The sequence below is a fragment of the Lepidochelys kempii genome, chromosome 1 (assembly GCF_965140285.1).
Source record: "Lepidochelys kempii isolate rLepKem1 chromosome 1, rLepKem1.hap1, whole genome shotgun sequence".
NCBI lineage: Eukaryota > Metazoa > Chordata > Testudines > Cheloniidae > Lepidochelys > Lepidochelys kempii.
The window spans coordinates 258,469,913-258,487,065 of record NC_136380.1 but is presented as its reverse complement, the minus strand read 5'-3'; the positions used below and the strand labels follow the sequence as shown (position 1 = coordinate 258,487,065).

General features: G+C 48.1%; 1 protein-coding gene and 1 long non-coding RNA gene across 2 annotated transcripts; both read right to left on the bottom strand.

Moving 5' to 3' along the window:
- Positions 1–465: 465 nt before the first annotated feature.
- Positions 466–3,005, bottom strand: LOC144930202 (uncharacterized). The gene is made up of 3 exons (XR_013635306.1): positions 2,975–3,005; positions 2,501–2,670; positions 466–543 (listed from the first exon to the last, which is right to left on the bottom strand). It is a non-coding gene; the product is annotated as an uncharacterized LOC144930202 (long non-coding RNA).
- A 5,883-nt stretch (positions 3,006–8,888) lies between these two features.
- NOL12 (nucleolar protein 12) lies at positions 8,889–14,095 on the bottom strand. Its single transcript, XM_073325805.2, has 6 exons — positions 13,914–14,095; positions 13,229–13,334; positions 12,699–12,747; positions 11,963–12,105; positions 10,580–10,671; positions 8,889–9,626 (listed from the first exon to the last, which is right to left on the bottom strand). The coding sequence occupies exons 1-6, from the start codon at positions 13,985–13,987 to the stop codon at positions 9,455–9,457; spliced, it is 636 nt and encodes a 211-aa protein (XP_073181906.1). The 5' UTR covers positions 13,988–14,095; the 3' UTR covers positions 8,889–9,454.
- Between the last annotated feature and the right edge of the window lie 3,058 nt (positions 14,096–17,153).

Here is a 17,153-nt window from a genome sequence, read left to right as displayed (position 1 = left end):
CAGATTAAACAGCCCTAGAGACCCAACTCCTCAATCCCCAGAGCGGGCCAGGCTGGACAGTGTCAGCGAGGGCTCCCCACATGTCGCACTCTGCCAGTGGGCCACAGACCGGCTCTGGAGAGGCTGAGGAAGAGGGGAGTCCAGTCTCCATGGCCCATTCAGCCCTTGGCCTCTACTGAGTCTGCCAGTGAGGAGCCTGGCTAGTGCCACTGGTGATGGTGGGTTTTCAGAGTTTGCCCCATCTGCCCCTTGCACGACAAGCAGGGATCAACGGTAAGACACCTACCTACCTTCTCCTATCATGGGATAACATCTACCCTACCCCTCCCCTCCCCATATTATTTACCTAGCAGGGATCCCTGTCAGCGAAGTGCTTCCCCTCCCACAGTTCAATACTCACCCCTCAGTCCCCTCGTCGAAGCCCGCACACACATACAACTCACACTGGGGAGCTAAGATGCACACGGGGTCCCAAAGTCCACCTGGGTCTGGCCCACTGGTGGCACCACTGTGTGGGGCCTCCACAGTATGTTCCTCTGGCACCTGCAGGGAGGAAGGGGAGGTACTGGTGACTCCACCGTTCCAAGGGCTAGTGGGGAGGTTGCCTTTCTTATCAGTCTCATCCTCCTTCCTTTCATTCCTACCCTGTCTCTCAGGGCATCTCCCTAACACCAGCCTGCTTCCAGGAGTGCTGGATCCCCTCACTGTTCCGTGATCTCTCACATTCAAGCTATTCTTCTCATTCCTCAGCAGTCCAGAGAGAGGCCTAGCAAGGCCCTGTTGGATGCTGGAGCAGTTACCTTCCATCTCCTAGGGATCCAGTCACCCCAAGACAGAGATCGAGTGAGGGAAAAGAGGGATGGGGCACTGAATCCAAGCGAACACTTGAAGGACATGGTGGAGGAGAGGGATATCTGGGGTGTCAGGCCAGGAGGAGGAAGGGGAAACCTTCCCAGGAGAGCCCCAGGACTTAACTTGATCAGATAAGTGCCCTCTGTTACAGCTGTCACCTGCCAGGCTCACCAAACAAGTGGGAAATGCCAGAGTCTGGCTTTGCTCAGGAGGTCAGACACTGCCCATCACACGAGAACTGATGCCCCGACTGGTGGGAGCTGTTCATCACCTGCATTCCCCAGCCTCTGGAGGATTTTTGCCAAGGCTCCATGTGTCATAGTGCAGGGCAAAGGCTTTCCGGGGGGAGGAGGGTGTAGTCCGAAGGGAGGACTGGAGCCAACGCCCCTCCCTCTCCCGCTCTATAAGGGCTCTGGCACTTCCCCAGGGTGCTGGCCTCTCCCTTCTCCCAAGCCCAGTTACCTTCCCAGCATAGGAGCAGCGAGGGGGAAGGTTCCAAGCAGCCTGGCTGTCAGCGCAGCTTTCCCTCCATTGTGTCGCCCTCGCTGGGATTCGCTCAGAGGAGACAGCTCTGAGCAGATCGCAGGCAAGGGAGCGGTAACTCTAGAGGCCCAGAGCCAGAGAGAGTAGGAGCCTCATTACTATTTCATAATCCTGGGCTGATCACTCCCAGAGAACAATGAACAACACGAAGCCCTCTGTGAACATGAAACCAGCTGGCACCCCATGCTGGGATGGGGCATCACGCTCTCCCACTAGCAGCAGGGCAGGGAGCAGACAGGTGACACACCTGGCCCACAGTGCATTTCTAAAGTGAGTTTGGCACTGATGAAATGTGTCTGATCAACAGCCTGGGAGACCAAAGTCTTCTGTCCCTCAGACATGTACAGCAGGGACAGCTGCAGTGTGAGCCTCACTGGCACCAGTCCTCACTAATGCACCTCGCCCTGCCCTGGGGATGAAGGAGAGTTTGGTCTCCATGGTCTGTTCAGACCTTGGCTTCTCTGCTGAGACTATCAGCAAGGGGACCAATCAGGGTCAGTTGTGATGTGGGTGCCAGAGGCCATCAGACCTTCAGTCTCTACTAACTCGGGCTGCTTCAAGCAGTGACAAGGTGAAAGGCTCTGTATCCTTTCCCCATCCTGCACCAATGGCTTTCCTCAAAAGGAAAATTTTAAACATACGGTAGCACCCCCCACTATTACACACGCATAGCTTTAAGCCTACATCTCCATCCTGATCTGTATCGGCTCTGCTATTCCAGTCCCACCTTTCCCCCATACTCACTATTCACCGATGCCTCTCAGTCCTGACCTGCCACCCCCCACTTGCTATTCCAGCCCTGAGACTTCTCACGCAGAACAGCCAATGAATGCACCTCAATCCTAACTTCCAGACCTCCCTCCCTGGTAGTACAGCACTAGTCCCCTCTTTGATAAGGGCTCAGAATTCATCAGAGCACTAGGGAGTAATTAAATGATGGATTCTGTGCACAGAGGAAATTTCAGCCCCCCCAGTGAAATCCAAAAAGCCTCATTGGGCGGCAGTGTTGAGAATTTGCATCCACTGAACTCAGGCAGTCACAGCCCAAAACAATGGAGCCTCTCATGAAATATTCATAGCCCTCCAGGTCACATGAAAAGCTCACCTGGTTGCTGGGCTGGTGGTGAGCACCAACTGCCCGAAAACAATTCTGGCATCGGCTCTTGGCAAACACATTGGCCTCAAAGTTCTCACAAGGGGCATGCTCTACAAAGTCTGACATAGCCCATGCCAGGGGAAAGACGTTTCCTCAGGTGTGCTGCCTTAGGGAGGGAACTGCAAAGAAAAGAAGCAATAAAGGCTCAAGAGACAAGACACTTCAATACTTAAGTATTCAGGTCTGGGGCTCATTTAGAAGGAGGAACTTTATTAACAGCCTGGTGTTCACGGCCCCAGTAGGAAATGTTTTGATCTTGGGTTCCTTAGAAGGAGAAATACCATCAATATGCCAGTGTTGGCAGGCAGGGAATGTTCTTATCTGGAGCTTTTTTAGGAGGGGAAACTACATCACCACCTCAGTGATTCCTGGCAGACTGGCCTGATTTGAGTCTTCTTTAAAAGGGATGGAATATCTCAATACCTTCCAGCAGATGTCCTGATCTGGGGCTCCTGCAGAAGACAAAAGAGGGATCTTAGTGATCATGTGCTCGTAAGGACTATTTGCAAGTGCTTTAGGAGCTTTAGAAACCTGCTTAGCCTTTCCCTGAGCTAATCTATTCAGATCAGTGGGATATTTACTAGCTACAATGCACCAAAAGTGCAATTCCAAAGCTGATCCTCGGAGCCTTACTCCCAAAGGCCGCCTAGCTCAGCATGGGCTGGGATACTAGAGCTGCCATATATCCTCCCCTTCAGGGGTACTCTCTCTTCCTGTGGAGCAGCTTACCCAGTTGCTACTCTGCAAAAACTGCATCCGATGAAGTGAGCTGTAGCTCATGAAAGCTTATGCTCAAATAAATTGGTTAGTCTCTAAGGTGCCACAAGTACTCCTTTTCTTTTTGCGAATACAGACTAACACCGCTGTTACTCTGAAATCTGCAAAAACTGTCTGTCAAAGACAGCCAGCTGAGGAAGATCCCTGGGGCTATCATGCAGCGTCTCTGCTCATCATCAGAACTTAAGAGCAGTGCTGCTGACCAGAGGTTTAATTTTCTCTCCCAAGCACCCAAACTAAAATCAGATACGGTTTTCTTAGGGTAACTGTTGCACTAATTCACTGCAGGTGCCAGGTAAATCACACACAATAGCCACTTCTTGGCCCCACAGGCTGACTCCTCAAACTCGCGCGACATGTTTTTCAGCTTGTTTAATCACCCTGCCTTGTCTTTAGAATTGCCATGCAGAGAGGGTTTGTTTGGAAGGGCAGTAAGAGAAAAGCACTGGCATTCACTCCCAGTTCCAGGCCATGGGTAACACTTATTTTTTTTCCTGGGGTTTTGCTGATTGGGACGAATCATCTCTCTGGGCCCGAGGCTGCCCATCTGTAAATGGGGGGTGACACCCACGCTTTGTGAAGCACTTGCAGATCACTAGCAAAAATAGCTCAAGATAAGGGCTGTGACTATTCATGCAGAAAATAGAAACAATCACTTCATAACGGCGTAACACACTCACCCTATAGGAGTGGGATCTAGTCCAACCCAACCTTCCCCTGCCCACACCCCCTGGGCACTTCACTTACCTTGCACCAGCTCAGGCCCGGGTCCAGCTCATCGGCCGCTGCCTTTTTTTAAAAAACAAAGCATGTAAACTTTCCCTGGGAAGTAGAGGAAGGCCACGCCCAGAAGCCCCTTTTTGGTTGGCTGCCGGGAGGCAGCTCATTTGGATACGGCTCCCTTAGTGGCTCCCTGCAAAACGGTAGGGGAGGGAAGATTTGGGGGTGCAACCCCCCTCCAATTCGCTGCTGTTATAAGTTGGGGTGGGAAGGAGTTGACTTCTGTTCTGTGCCCGGGTTTTGTAACCCACGCTGCAGCGACACTGGGCATCGCGTGATTCTTGGTGGGTTGTTTTGGCTGCCTCCCCTCGCTTTGCAATATTAGTCCGGTTTCCAGCTCGGCTAACGGTCAGGGGAAGGATGGCCTGGATGGGAAGGTGACAAAGCAATGCAGAAGTCCATTTTCAATTCATCAAGTCTCCTCTCTCCAGATTCAGGGGGCCCTTGTCTCCTGTATTTCATTGGTTCAGCTGGCCCCCACCTCCCCTCTTTTTTCCCCCCTCAGCCTGGTTTTAATCTAAACCAAGAGTAGGACATAAAACAACGTGATGTGCTTGAGGTAAGTCACTCCAGAGCAGTGGCAATGCAAGTTTCTGCATATCCTCTCAACAGAATTCTCCCTCCACAACAGCATGCAAGTGTGAAAATCTTGCCGGCACATCTGCAAACCTGTGCATAAGTGTGGATGTAAATAAACCCAAGCGTAGCCGAAGAGGTGCAAAAGTCCATTGCATGTGTGTCCACATGTATAAGCCTGTGTGCACAAGAGTGCATAACCTGGGTGCATGCTTGCACCCATCGTGTATAGCTAACATGCATGCATATGCATATATAACCATGTATGCAAATGCACACATGAACATCAGTTTGCATGCATGTGAATAAGGGGGAGAATTATCACATTTCCTCTTTAGATGAGGAGCTAGACTGGCATGTTAATTTCTACAGGTGGTGTTAGATTTTGAAGGCATTTTCTCCTTAAGAGCTGAAATGTATTTATAAATGACTGAAAGAAAACCAATACTCCTACACTTGAGGGAGGCTCTGACTAACCTCTGGAAAAATTTAGTTACAGACAAATGATGCCTGCATGATACATATGGCCAGTACTTGGCACTTGGCCGTCCTTAACCACTCACACCCAAGACCTGACCTATTTACTCTTGGGCAGTCTGATTCCAAATCCTGCTCCAAGGTCCCTGGATTTTGTATGACTGATGCAACAGACTGGGGACCATGCAGTGACAATTTACATTACAAAATAGGGGTGGTGGTTAATGAATTAAATATGAAAATGAGTAACATTTCGTATAGTACACCTGTACTAGTGATTTTAATAGTCAGCTCTATAAATACATTGAATCCCCACATTTACATTGTTTCCACATTCCATGGATTTTTCTGTGGACAACACAAAACTGTAGCAAAGAAATTGTCAGTAGCGAGAGCTGGAGTTTTGGGCAACTTTTGGGAAGGCATTTTAGAGATATTAAATAAACACAGGAGTGGGGTGTTACTACTAAAATGATTGGCCATGAAATAGTCAACTTTGACACTTAAATGGCCATTGTTGGGTTCAGTGTAAACATCCTATTGAGACAAGTGGGGTAGTTCACAGCTCTCAGACCTATTGTTTCAGGCTGGCTGCAGACTCAGGAAGAAAACACTGAGCCAAGTTTGCACTTCATTCATGCTTTTAAGATTTTCTTCACAACTTTAGGGCCTACAAATTCAGTTGTGATAAAATGAAAGCTCATTTTATGAAACCTGAGTGGCTACCACTCCCACCTATATAGATCCCAAGGCCAAAAGGGGCCATTGAGATAATCTAATCTGACCTTTTGTATAATGCAGGCCAGAGAACTGCCCCAAAATAATTCCTACAGCAGATCTTGTAGAACAACATCCAATCTTGATTTTAAAATTGTCATTGATGGAGAATCCACACCCCCCCCTTGGTAATAATTTACCCCTAATTCCAGTGGGAATTTGTGTAGTTTCAACTTCCAACCACTGGCTTGTGCTATACCTTCTTCCACTAGATTAAACAGCCCATTATTAAATATTTGTTCCCCCTGTAGGTACTTACAGACTGTAATCAAATCACCCCTTAACTTTCTCTTTGTTAAGCAAAGTAGATTGAGCTGCTTGAGTATAATTATAAAGTATGTTTTCTAATCCTTTAATCATTCTCATGGCTCCTCTTTGAACCCTCTCCAATTTAGAAGTGTCTTTCTGGAATAGCAGACACCAGAACTCATTAACAATATTTCAAGCAGCAGTCCTGCCAGTGCCAAACAGAGGTAAAATAACCTCTCTAATCCTACCCAAGATTCCCCTGTTCATGCATCCAATGATCACATTAGCACTTTTAGCAACAGTGCCACAGTGGGAGCTCCTGTTCAGCTGATTATCCACCAGGAACCCCAAATCTTTTTGAGTCACTGCTTCCCAAAATAAAGTCCCTTCTTCAGTAGGTGTGGCCTACACTTTGTCCCTAGGATGTATACATTTAGCCACATTAAAACACATATTGTTTGCTTGGGCCCAGTTTACGACATGATCCAGATGGCTGTATCTCGGTGACCTGTCCTCATTATTTACCACTCCTCCAATTTTTGCATCATCTGCAAACTTTATCAGTGACAATTTTATGTTTCCTTCCAGGTCACTGATAAAAATATTAAAAGGTATAGGGCCAAAAACTGATTCTTAAAGACCACTAGAAACACACCTGCTTGATGAGGATTCCTCATTTACAATTCCATTTTGAGACCTATCAGTTAGGCAGCCTTTAATCCATTTAATGTGTGCCCTGTTTATCTTGTTCTAGTTTTTACAGAAGTGCCATTAGTTATTCTCCAACGTTATTACCTGCACTGCAATAGGTTTTATCACCTAGTGTTTTACAACTACACTTCTGTCTTTAGACTGCCTCTGGGACTGGCAGCTCCTCGTTATTTATTTGTACTAGAGTGGCATCTAGAAGCCCTTATTGAGATCAGGGCTCCAGTGTGCAGACACCGTACAAACCCAGTGCAAACAATCCCCACTCTAAAGCGTGTTTACAATCTAAACAGACAAGCCAGACAATGGGTGAGAGGAAAGGAAGGATTGTCACCCTCTTTTTACCCCTGGGGAAGTGAGACAGAGGTTAAGTGTCTCGTCAGTCACCCAGGGAGTCTGTGACTGAGCTAGAATTAAGCTCACTCTGCATGATTCCTAGACCAGACCTTTAACCATAAAGCCACACTTCTGCTCTCCCACTCCTGTGTGTTCCATATAGCACACGAATGGAACACACCTGCCCCTTTATTTAACTTACCTTATCTCCATCAGACTACAATTCTGTTGTGAAGAGGAGAAAACTGTAACAACTCAAGTGCTTCTTCCCCACACAGGCTTTTTATGCAGATCAGAACTCTTCCAGCACAGGATCACCTAGTGAGGTTTCATAGATCCTGCCACAGAGAGGTTAATTGTCTAGCATGGCAGCTAGAAAACAAATGGTGACACTACCCCCACATTTAGCCCTTTTCTCCTTCTCTCTGGCAGAATTTTTTCAGGGGTGGAATGGGGAAGAAATGATTTGGTACATTAAAGTCACCACACAGAACTTATCTTAAGGGTGATAGTCATTTCAATGCCCCTAGAGGGCTTGCAGAGCTAGAATCATGGTGCTACTTTCTTGGAGGGATGGATAAGAACTTTGGGTGAAGAGCAGACCAGGGGCAGAGAGAACATTTTGACCTGGCAAAATGATCTTTCTGGGCAGCTCCCTCCCCTTTTAATCTTCTTTTAGTGGGTGCTCTCCAAATTCCATAATCAGGGGTCACCAACTCCTATAGACATAGGCTGGGCCTATGCTACAAAGTTTGCCAGCTTAGCTATGTTGCTTAGGGGTGTGAAAAAATGGCACATCCCTGACCAACAGAGCTATGCCAGCACCCCCCGTAGACATATCTTAGAATCCTTCAGTCGTACAGTTTAGGTCATCTAGAGAGGTGGTTTAACTACATGGTAAGTTAGATGTTTGCAGCTATATGCGGAGTCTCCACTAGGGGACTTTGTTGATACAGATATACAGGGAAGCCCTTGCAGCATAAACTAGCCCAGTGGTTCTCAAACTTTTGTACTGGTGACCCCTTTCACATAGGAAGCCTCTGAGTGCGACCCCCCCTTACAAATTAAAAATATATTTATATTTAATATATTTAATATATATATATTTAGTATATTTAACACCATTATAAATGCTGGAGGCAAAGTGGGATTTGGAGTAGAGACTGACAGCTCATGACCCCCTCATGTAGGAACCTTGTGACTCCCTGAAGGGTCCCAACCCCCAGTTTGAGAACCCCTGGACTAGCCAAAAATCTTCTAGTCAAGCCACGGGAGAACAAACAGTTCCCTTCTGGCACAAACATTCAAGAGGTCAGAGGTCGACCACTGCAAAGGCCTGGGGAGATCTCTGCCATCACCATGGGCACAACAGCACAGCTGGGCCAGTGCACTGGATTTCCTACTCTTCTAAACTGTCACACTGTCAGATGTAATATAGCAACCTTCAGTGACCAGTGGAGCAATTCACTCCTGCCATGCCTATCTCAGTACTCCCACTAAAACATCTCCAAATGCGTTCCCCTCCCTGAGGAACTAGGTGCTGGAGAATTCAAGGCCTTCCTCATCCCTCAACAGGACCCATCCCTTTCCTCCCAGCTGGAACTGGGCTTAGTCTACTATCTATTCCACCTGCAATAAAGTGCACACACACATTCGCGCTCTTACAAAGTGATATTTATAAAGATTTACACCAGGGAAGTTACCAATCTCCCCAGTTACCTGTATACAGGCATGTGGCTTTGTATAAAGAACACGAGACACTCAAAGTGGTGCCAGCTTTCTTGAGCAAGGAGGGATGCACAGTCAATGCAGCAGAGCATGGGTGGAAGTGGAGCCCTCCCTCCTCTTATAAACCCTCTGGATGTCATTCACTCCAAACCCAACTCTTCCATTTCTGTCAGGGAAGACACTAGCTTTCCTCTGCTCCCACGGGAAGAGGAAATTCCAGGGAATGGGGGACCTATGCAGAAAAGGCAGGTCCAGGCTTGATTCTCAGCCCCCCAACAGAGACTGTAACAGACATGCAATTACAGTGAAAAATGATTGGCCCAGCATTTACTGGCCCCAACCAGGAGAAGAAATAGATGGGCTTGGCTGTACAGCTTGTCGAACAAGAATCCAAACAAGGTCCCATCCACAACAAACTGGGCATTCACATCAGGCAGAGATTGTTGCCAAATGCAGAGCCTGGCCCTGCAGATAATTTCCACTTCAGTTTGTCTATTAGTCTTGGTTGCACCCTCTTTTGCCAGTCAGTTTCCGGCGCTGGGACTTGCTGGTTCGTCCAGCACTAGGTTTCTGGGTTTTCTTGTGTTGGTCCTGACCACGTCTGAGCTGCTTTCCCTTGGGCTTCTTCCGGCTGCGTGCGTGCAGCGAGGCAGTGAGTGAAGAGATCCTGTAGAGGAAAGAGAGAGAGAAAGTCTGCGGCTTGGTCTACACTACAGACTTATGTTGATACAACTAACTCCCTGTGCAGACAGCACTATGTTGATGGGAGAGCTTCTCCCGTTGTTAACGCTACCACCTGTGAGGGAGGTGGATTAAGCTCTCCCATTGGCATAGGTAGCATCTTCTCTAAGCACTACAGTGTAGACAAGCCCTGAGACCTAGCTGGGATGGACGGGTGCCTAAACAGAGGGGGATTACAGCCTCTGCCACAAAGGCAGTTTGCCTGCTTGTGGTGATGCATGGCACCGTGCTATTAATATTTGTATTGCACTAGCACCTAGGAGCCCCAATCATGGATCAGGACCCCATTATGCTCGGCCTGTACAAACAGAACAAGAAGATGACCCTTGTGCCAAAGAACTTGCAGTCTAAGTATGCTGAGTAAAGTTTTAATCTCTTTGAAAATGGAGCATAGCCCAGACACTTTAGCATTAAATACCGCCCCGTAAGGCCATCAAAGCAGCTTTGAATCCTGGACACTAGAAAATGTTGAGAATGCCACAGTTTTAAGCTTTAAAGTCACCTGATTGGCAAACCATCTCCTTTTGCAAATCTGTTGAGGAGGGGGTGGGACTCCACCCAGACTGCACCAATACCCTTCTGCTGCTACCAACAGGGATTAACATTACTGAACACTCCTTACCCATCGGTGCAAAACACCCCTCAAACCCAGCTTTGGAGCACCATGGCCCATCTATGCTTGTGTTCTGCAGGTGCCCTCTGCTGGTAGCTGATGAGCATGGCATCAGCTTAACAAAACACCACAGCAAGCCCAGGATGGACATCAAAACCCTATGTTGTCTCCCCACATGAATACTCCAGATATCTAAGTTAGAGGGTGGTAGAATGCTCTACAATCGTTGGGGGTGGGAGGAGAAAGTCGAGTAGTTTTATACCCACCTCTGAGACAGGAAGGGATCTCCAGACTTCTTGGGCAACGTACTTGTGAATCCACTCGACGTCTCCTTTTCTTCTAATCCACTACCTCCTCCCTAACAAAACATGACATGTCAGTCTGAGCAGCATTAGGTGGTTCCACAGCTTTCTCATTCTGACAACAATTTTGTGAAAGAAAGATCCTCCCATAGACCACCTGTTTCTCCAACTCTTCAAATCCTCCACTGCCTGGTTCCCAATGTCTCAGTAAACCATAAGGAAGGGCTCCACAGACCAATAGGGGACCACTATTCTGTTCCATTCCAAGACCCAACCTGTAATTAAGGTCTAAAGGGACACAGAATTGAGTTTCATGATGAATCAGAGGGTTTCATTTTTGAAAGACATCAGGGTGGATTTCTAGATGGGCAGATGTCCCTGGGGATCTGTAGGATTCCCTCTACCACACAGGGAACCTTTTGTGTCTATGTTACTAGTTCAAATCCATAGGCTCACAGTGATCACAAGAAGAACGAGGAGTACTTGTGGCACCTTAGAGACTAACAAATTTATTTGAGCATAAGCTTTCGTGGGCTAAAACCCACTTCATTGGATGCATGCAGTGGAAAATACAGTAGGATGATATATATACACAGAGAATGTCAAAAAATGGGTGTTGCCATACCAACTGTAACGAGACTAATCAATTAAGGTGGGCTATTATCAGCAGAAGAAAAAAAAAACTTGTGTAGTGATAATCAGGATGGCCCATTTCCAACAGTTGACAAGAAGGTATGAGTAACAATAGGGAAAAAACAAGGCGTTTCCAACCAATTACTGCCTGAAGGCCCTTGGGAAATGAGTTTGAGGTCTCAGTTCAGTTCTGGGGTTTCCATACACCAAAAAGCCACCACACCTGGAACTAACTGGATTCCTCATTTGCAGTCTCAGCAGAGAGACCAAGGACTAAGTGGGTCACGGAGACAAATTCCCTCTCACCATAGAGATGATCTCTTCAAGAAAGGACTCAAGCCAAGTGGTCAGGCCATGTAGGAAAGTCTGTACACTTGCCAATCATGTCATATCTGCTCTGGGGATACAGCAGCCACCAGGGCTATCAATTCACCACCTTTCACCAACACTAAGTTTCTATGGAATATGAGAACTTAATTTTGGGTGTGAAGCTGCCTCTCAGGAAAGTTTACCGCCCACTCAAGAACCAACAATGCCAACTGACGAAGAGTGTAAAAGTTGCTAGTCTCCTTTCCCATCCTTCCTCTTACTGGGGGCCCCAGTAGATTCAAAGGACTGTCATATTTAGGGAATGTTGGTCCCATCCAACCAGCTTTGGAGATTTTTGAGGCTGAGACAATGGGGACTGGACAGAGACACAGCAGAGAGTCATACCCCAGAAGAGCTGAGTCCTAGCTGGCGTGCTCCTGAGAGGTCCAGGTCACTGACGGTAGTCACTGTTACAGTGTGGTTTGGGTGATCAATGCTCACAGATTCTGTTCGGGATGTCACCAAATGTTCCAACTCATCAGCCTCATCTGCAGAGTCAACAAAACACACCATGCAGGAAAGGTGTGAACAACACAAACACAAAGCAAATGGGCTTCCCAGGCCAAACTCACCCTGACCAGTTCCTGCTCTATATGGGACTGAGAAGCCGGCACTCTGAAGCCACAGAGGCAGAGAGTGGAGTCAATAAGAACAAACATTCTCTCCCTCTATACAGGGGATCTCACATTTTGGCAAAGCCTTACAGATCACCTCCCAATTGCTGCTTTCTATACCTCCCATCCCCACCATATACAGTCTCTGCCTGGAAAGATGGTGGCTGAGGGATTCCTCTCTATAGCCCATCAACACTGCTTCTCAGTCAGACACAGGGGGCAATAAAATCATCGCTGGGCTAAGTGGGCTGCCTCTGCTTTACTCCCAACTCATACCACACCAATGAAGGAGAGATTGGACACGTGTCTCCTAACAGCAGGGGATAAAACTTTAAGGCATCAGGTTGGCCCTCAGTTAAAAACCCCTCCTTGTAGCTTCAGCACCCAGACATTTTGGGGTTTTTTCCACATCAACTGAGTTGTTGGTCATTATAGGGTACAGATCCACCACAGCAGACAACACTCACCTAGGGCCTCTTCTCTCTCTGTCAGCATTTTCAGGTACTCCTTGTGCCGCTAAAAAGGAAACCAGTCAAGTCCAGTCTTACCAGCTGTCACCCATGGCACAATCTCCAAACCCTTGCCCAAAGCATGCCCCCCCCGCCCCTTCCTCCACAACTGGGATGCAAAATAAATTTCGAGTGTCAAGTTGTCCTGCATATACAGCACTGGCTAGAGCCAGTGTGAGAAGAGGTGGTGTAATCTTCCTCCATACGCAGCTGTGCCAGTGCACATCAATTCTACCCTACTAATGCATCCCATTATTATAGTCCTGGAGCTACCATGCAGCTCTGCTGCTCCATCCAAATGCTGCAGAACCTCCAGCTATTCCATTCCTTCTTCCCCTCTCAGCACCCTGTCTTACCAATCCACCTTACCCATGCCCTGAAACACTCCAGCTATTCCACAACTACTGTATGGCCCCTTGCCACAACATACTACCATGAACTAAACACCTCTAACCAGCGAACCACATAGATCACCTAGGGGAAAGTACCTCCTCTTTCATCTTCCTTTGCTCCTCTTTCAATTTTCGCTTGATCTCCTCCACAGCCACTTTCCGCCTCTCCACTTTCCGCTTGTGGAACCCAGTCAGGAACTCCCTGCAGAGCACACGGGGCAGGTTACAGCCATCCTGCACAGAAGAGAAGCCCTGACCCTTGCAGAAGCCCCTCCCGCCCCCAGAGAGAGGGGTGGGGAATGAGAGGAAGAAAACCAGCTATCTGGCGTGGCCTGCAGCTCTTCACAGAGTAGAGGAGGAGGAGGACCAGCATAGAGCGTTCCCAAAGCTGAGGCCCACAGCCCACCTTTTTCCTACCAGTTCAAGAGGCCCTCCTCACTCAGCATTCAAAGAAAGGGACAGGGAGAGAAGAAACATCCCTAGTGTGGGTGTGGGTGTGTGTCTGCTTCCCACGTGGTGGGAGGCACCTCTGCAAGGGGTGCAGTCCAGCTACTCCCCCCCACCCCACCCCACCCCACCCACACTTGGGGAGTGGGGAGGCACCTCTGGAGGAAGTGGGGGTCCAGCTGCCTTGTCCCCTGACACGCACACGTGAGGAGGCGACTCTGATGCTGCCCCTCTCACACACGTGGGCACGGCCGGCGGCGTCTCTGCCGTCGGACCCTCCTGACACCGGGCAGCTGCGGCCCATGGAGCCCGGCTCGGAGCCCCGCTCACTCACCGCCGACTGTCCTCATCGAAGATCACCGCCCGCCGGAGCCTCGCGCCGCTACCCCCCTTCTTCTTGCGGCCCATGCCGGCCCCGGCCCGGCAGCGCTGCTCCTTCCGGGGAACAGCCGCCCGCCGGGCTCCTCCCAGCGCAGCCGGGACAAGCTGCGCCCGGCCCCTTCCGCTCGGCGGCTCGCCCGCTGCGTCCCCGCAGCGCCCCCAGCAGATCGGCTCGGTTGCTCCGCTGGCCGGGGAGGGGAGCGTTACAGCCTGAGCTGGCAGGCCGGGGGTGAAGGGATGATCCTTCCCTACGCGCCATCCGGGAAGGATTCGGGCTGGGGCGTGGGAGAGGCCTTGGCCAGGTGGCTCTCAGCTTCAACAAGCGTGACCGACAGTGTGCGCAACGCAAGCCCTAGCTCACTCACCCTTTACACCCTGGCTCAGGTTTGGGCAGGGCTGAGCTCCTCCGGGAGTTTCATACCCGCCTACGCTGTGTCCCTGCTCTCGTGGGGCGCATCTCCCCTTTCTCCCACCCCGCAATGCCTGAGGCCATTCCCAGAACAGTCTCTGTACATTAGTAATAACAATAGCTGGAAGTTCCCAATCCTGGGAGCCTAGGTTGGGGCGGAGCTGGAGAGACAGACTTGTGATTTTTGAATGCTTAGGTTAGCTATTCTGTGGGGGTCCTTCTCTGAGGCACTGACACCTTATCTACTAACAACCAAGGGAATACAGTCAGAATGAATTCACAGCCTCGCTGCCTCTCCTCTAGTTTCCTGATCTGAACTTTATTCTTCTTCAGTTTGCAGCTTTTCTGTACCCACCTCCTGTCAATTACCTGTTCTCTTCTTAGTAGGTCAAATTCTGCCCTCAGTTACAACCATATAACCCCACTGAATAAAATGGCACTGGGTGTACACGAGGGATGAAAGTGGCCCTTTATCTCTGTTCTTTTAACTCACCGAAGGTGTTGCCACTGGGGACTGAGGGCATGTTCTTTACTAGCCTGGAGATGTTCCCCTCAATGTAGTTGTTGGACTAATGCACTGCAGGGCACTAAGAGTGTGAATGCATTTGTCTAGCAACTGCACATAAGGGAGTATATCTGGACTAGCTCCAATATCTTCCCCTCTCTATCGTATTTATTTAGGCCTAGTCTAAAAGACACGGTTACTAAGCTACCTTGCATTGACCTGCCTGTGGAATGTCTCCACTTATTTGGCGCCCACTTACATTAGTGCCTCTCTACGCCAATTTAGTAACACCACCTTCCCAAGCAGTGTAGAGTCAGTTGATGTAAGTAGGTCAACACAGTGTCAATGTAGACACTGTGTTGCTTACATTGACTGGCTTTTGGGAGCCATTCTACAATGCCCCACACTGACAATACAATCGATACAAGCACTCCTGGTGAGGACACACACCACCGACACAAGGAGCTAAGTGTGCACACACAAGTGATTTAATAACTGGGGGGGCTGTATACTGACGTAAGTTAGGTTGAGATAATTTTGTAGTGTAGACATGGCCTTATCTAGCTTATACAGTGCTCATCACCATACTATCAGAGCTCCTGGAAGTAGCGCATCCACTCTTCCCTCTCATAGCTCGGGAGTGGTGTGCCCACTCTTTACAGAAGGGCACAACTTACAAAATGGTTACTTACCATAACGGTTATTGTTTGAGATGATTTGCCTGCAGGGGTCCCACTTGTAGGTGAAATGCAGGCTCCTTGCATGCACAAGCATATGACTTTCTGGAGGGCCCATACTGTCATTTTCTTCTACTGTTTCAAAAATCTATCACAAAACTGAAATACTAGAGAAGAATGTGGATCACTACAGTTACTGTGGTAAATAACTTTTTCTTCAGGCATTGCCTATGTGGATTCTCTTGCAGGCAACTGGTAGAGGGCATTAGGAAATGGTAGGTGTTATTAAGTTAATACCTGTACAGTGCTTTAAACATTTCCATTGCTTATTTTTGTTATTTTATTTCCACTGTACTGCTGAGTTGAGCTGGTGGGAAAAGTTCCAAATTTGCCAATTCAAAATATTTTGCAGAGATGGTGCAATTTCACTGAAGTTCCCATGGAACCCTGCCTGTCAGTTGTTTTCCTCCCACCTTGCCTGTCTGGCTCCTCAGTAGCCCACCTGATGAGCTGCTGGGAACCCCAGACTTCCAGGGTCCTCGGCTCTGGGCAGCACTTAAAGGACATTGCTCCAGAGATGGGGCTCCATTCCTTTTCATGGAGAATTTTGAAATTTGGAATTAAACCACATTTTGAAATATTAACATCCTCCATGAAACAGAATTACCTTTCTCCACCCAGCTCTAATGCTGAGTGAACCTCTCTACAGTACCCAAGTGGAGAAGGGATAACATTTCTTCCTTTGGCACTATCTTATGCTAGGGATCCCTGAAAGGGATGTGGAAGAGGGATACAGGCAGCATGGAGTGAAATTGGGTAAAGTTTCCCTTTGAAATGATTTTTAAGAACAATTGATCTGAGGTAATACTACTCCATGCAACAAGGAAATAAGAAAGACAGTTGCCAAAGGAGCAGGAGGAGGGGAACAGGTCCACAGAGAAGGCTGGTCCAAGATTCTTGACTGGACTGTCAGATATAAGACCTTGCAGCAGATGACATGGTCATCCAGTTAGCAGTTGCAGATGCTGATCTCTGTGAAAATGTGTCTATCTCATAAGTAACTCTCTGGACTTGTGCAAAGGCCTTTTGTTAGTGTGTTACCTGTGTAACCATGGAGACTGAAATCTAAACTAAGGAGTTCACTTCTTTGCAGATGGAGGATGACCGTTCTAGAGACCTCAGCATTGCTCTTGAATCTTTAATAGAGAATGCAGGGAATCATTAGTTTTGTTGCTAAACAGAGTAGGCCTGTTGGAATTATTAATAATATTTGAAATTATTAATGTTGATATGGGAAATCACCAAACACTAATTTAACCATTAATTCAAATTTAACCATTAAAGCCAAATGGTACTTATACAATTGCTCTAAACATGCCTAAAAAGCCTAACTAATACACAATTTACTACATCCAAACAGTAACAAAACATTTAGACGCATTTGATCAAGATACTTACAACTGGGCTAAACCCAGGGGTACTGAGACTCATATCAGTCAGCTCCAACGTGGTCAGGCAGGTATTAGCAATGAACCCCTTAAGAGTTTACTTTTTATACCTTTTAACAAACAAGTGATGTCCCTGCCAATTACTGACTTCAGC

Bases quoted from the DNA above. Each gene is read 5' to 3' on its own strand.
- NOL12 (XM_073325805.2), bottom strand. From the start codon at position 13,987: ATGGGCCGCAAGAAGAAGGGGGGTAGCGGCGCGAGGCTCCGGCGGGCG. The intron at 12,748-13,228 runs GTACTTTCCCCT...TTTCCTTTTTAG, and splicing joins AAAGGAAGATGAAAGAGGAG to CGGCACAAGGAGTACCTGAA. The intron at 12,106-12,698 runs GTGAGTGTTGTC...TTGACTCTGCAG, and splicing joins AGAGAGAGAAGAGGCCCTAG to ATGAGGCTGATGAGTTGGAA.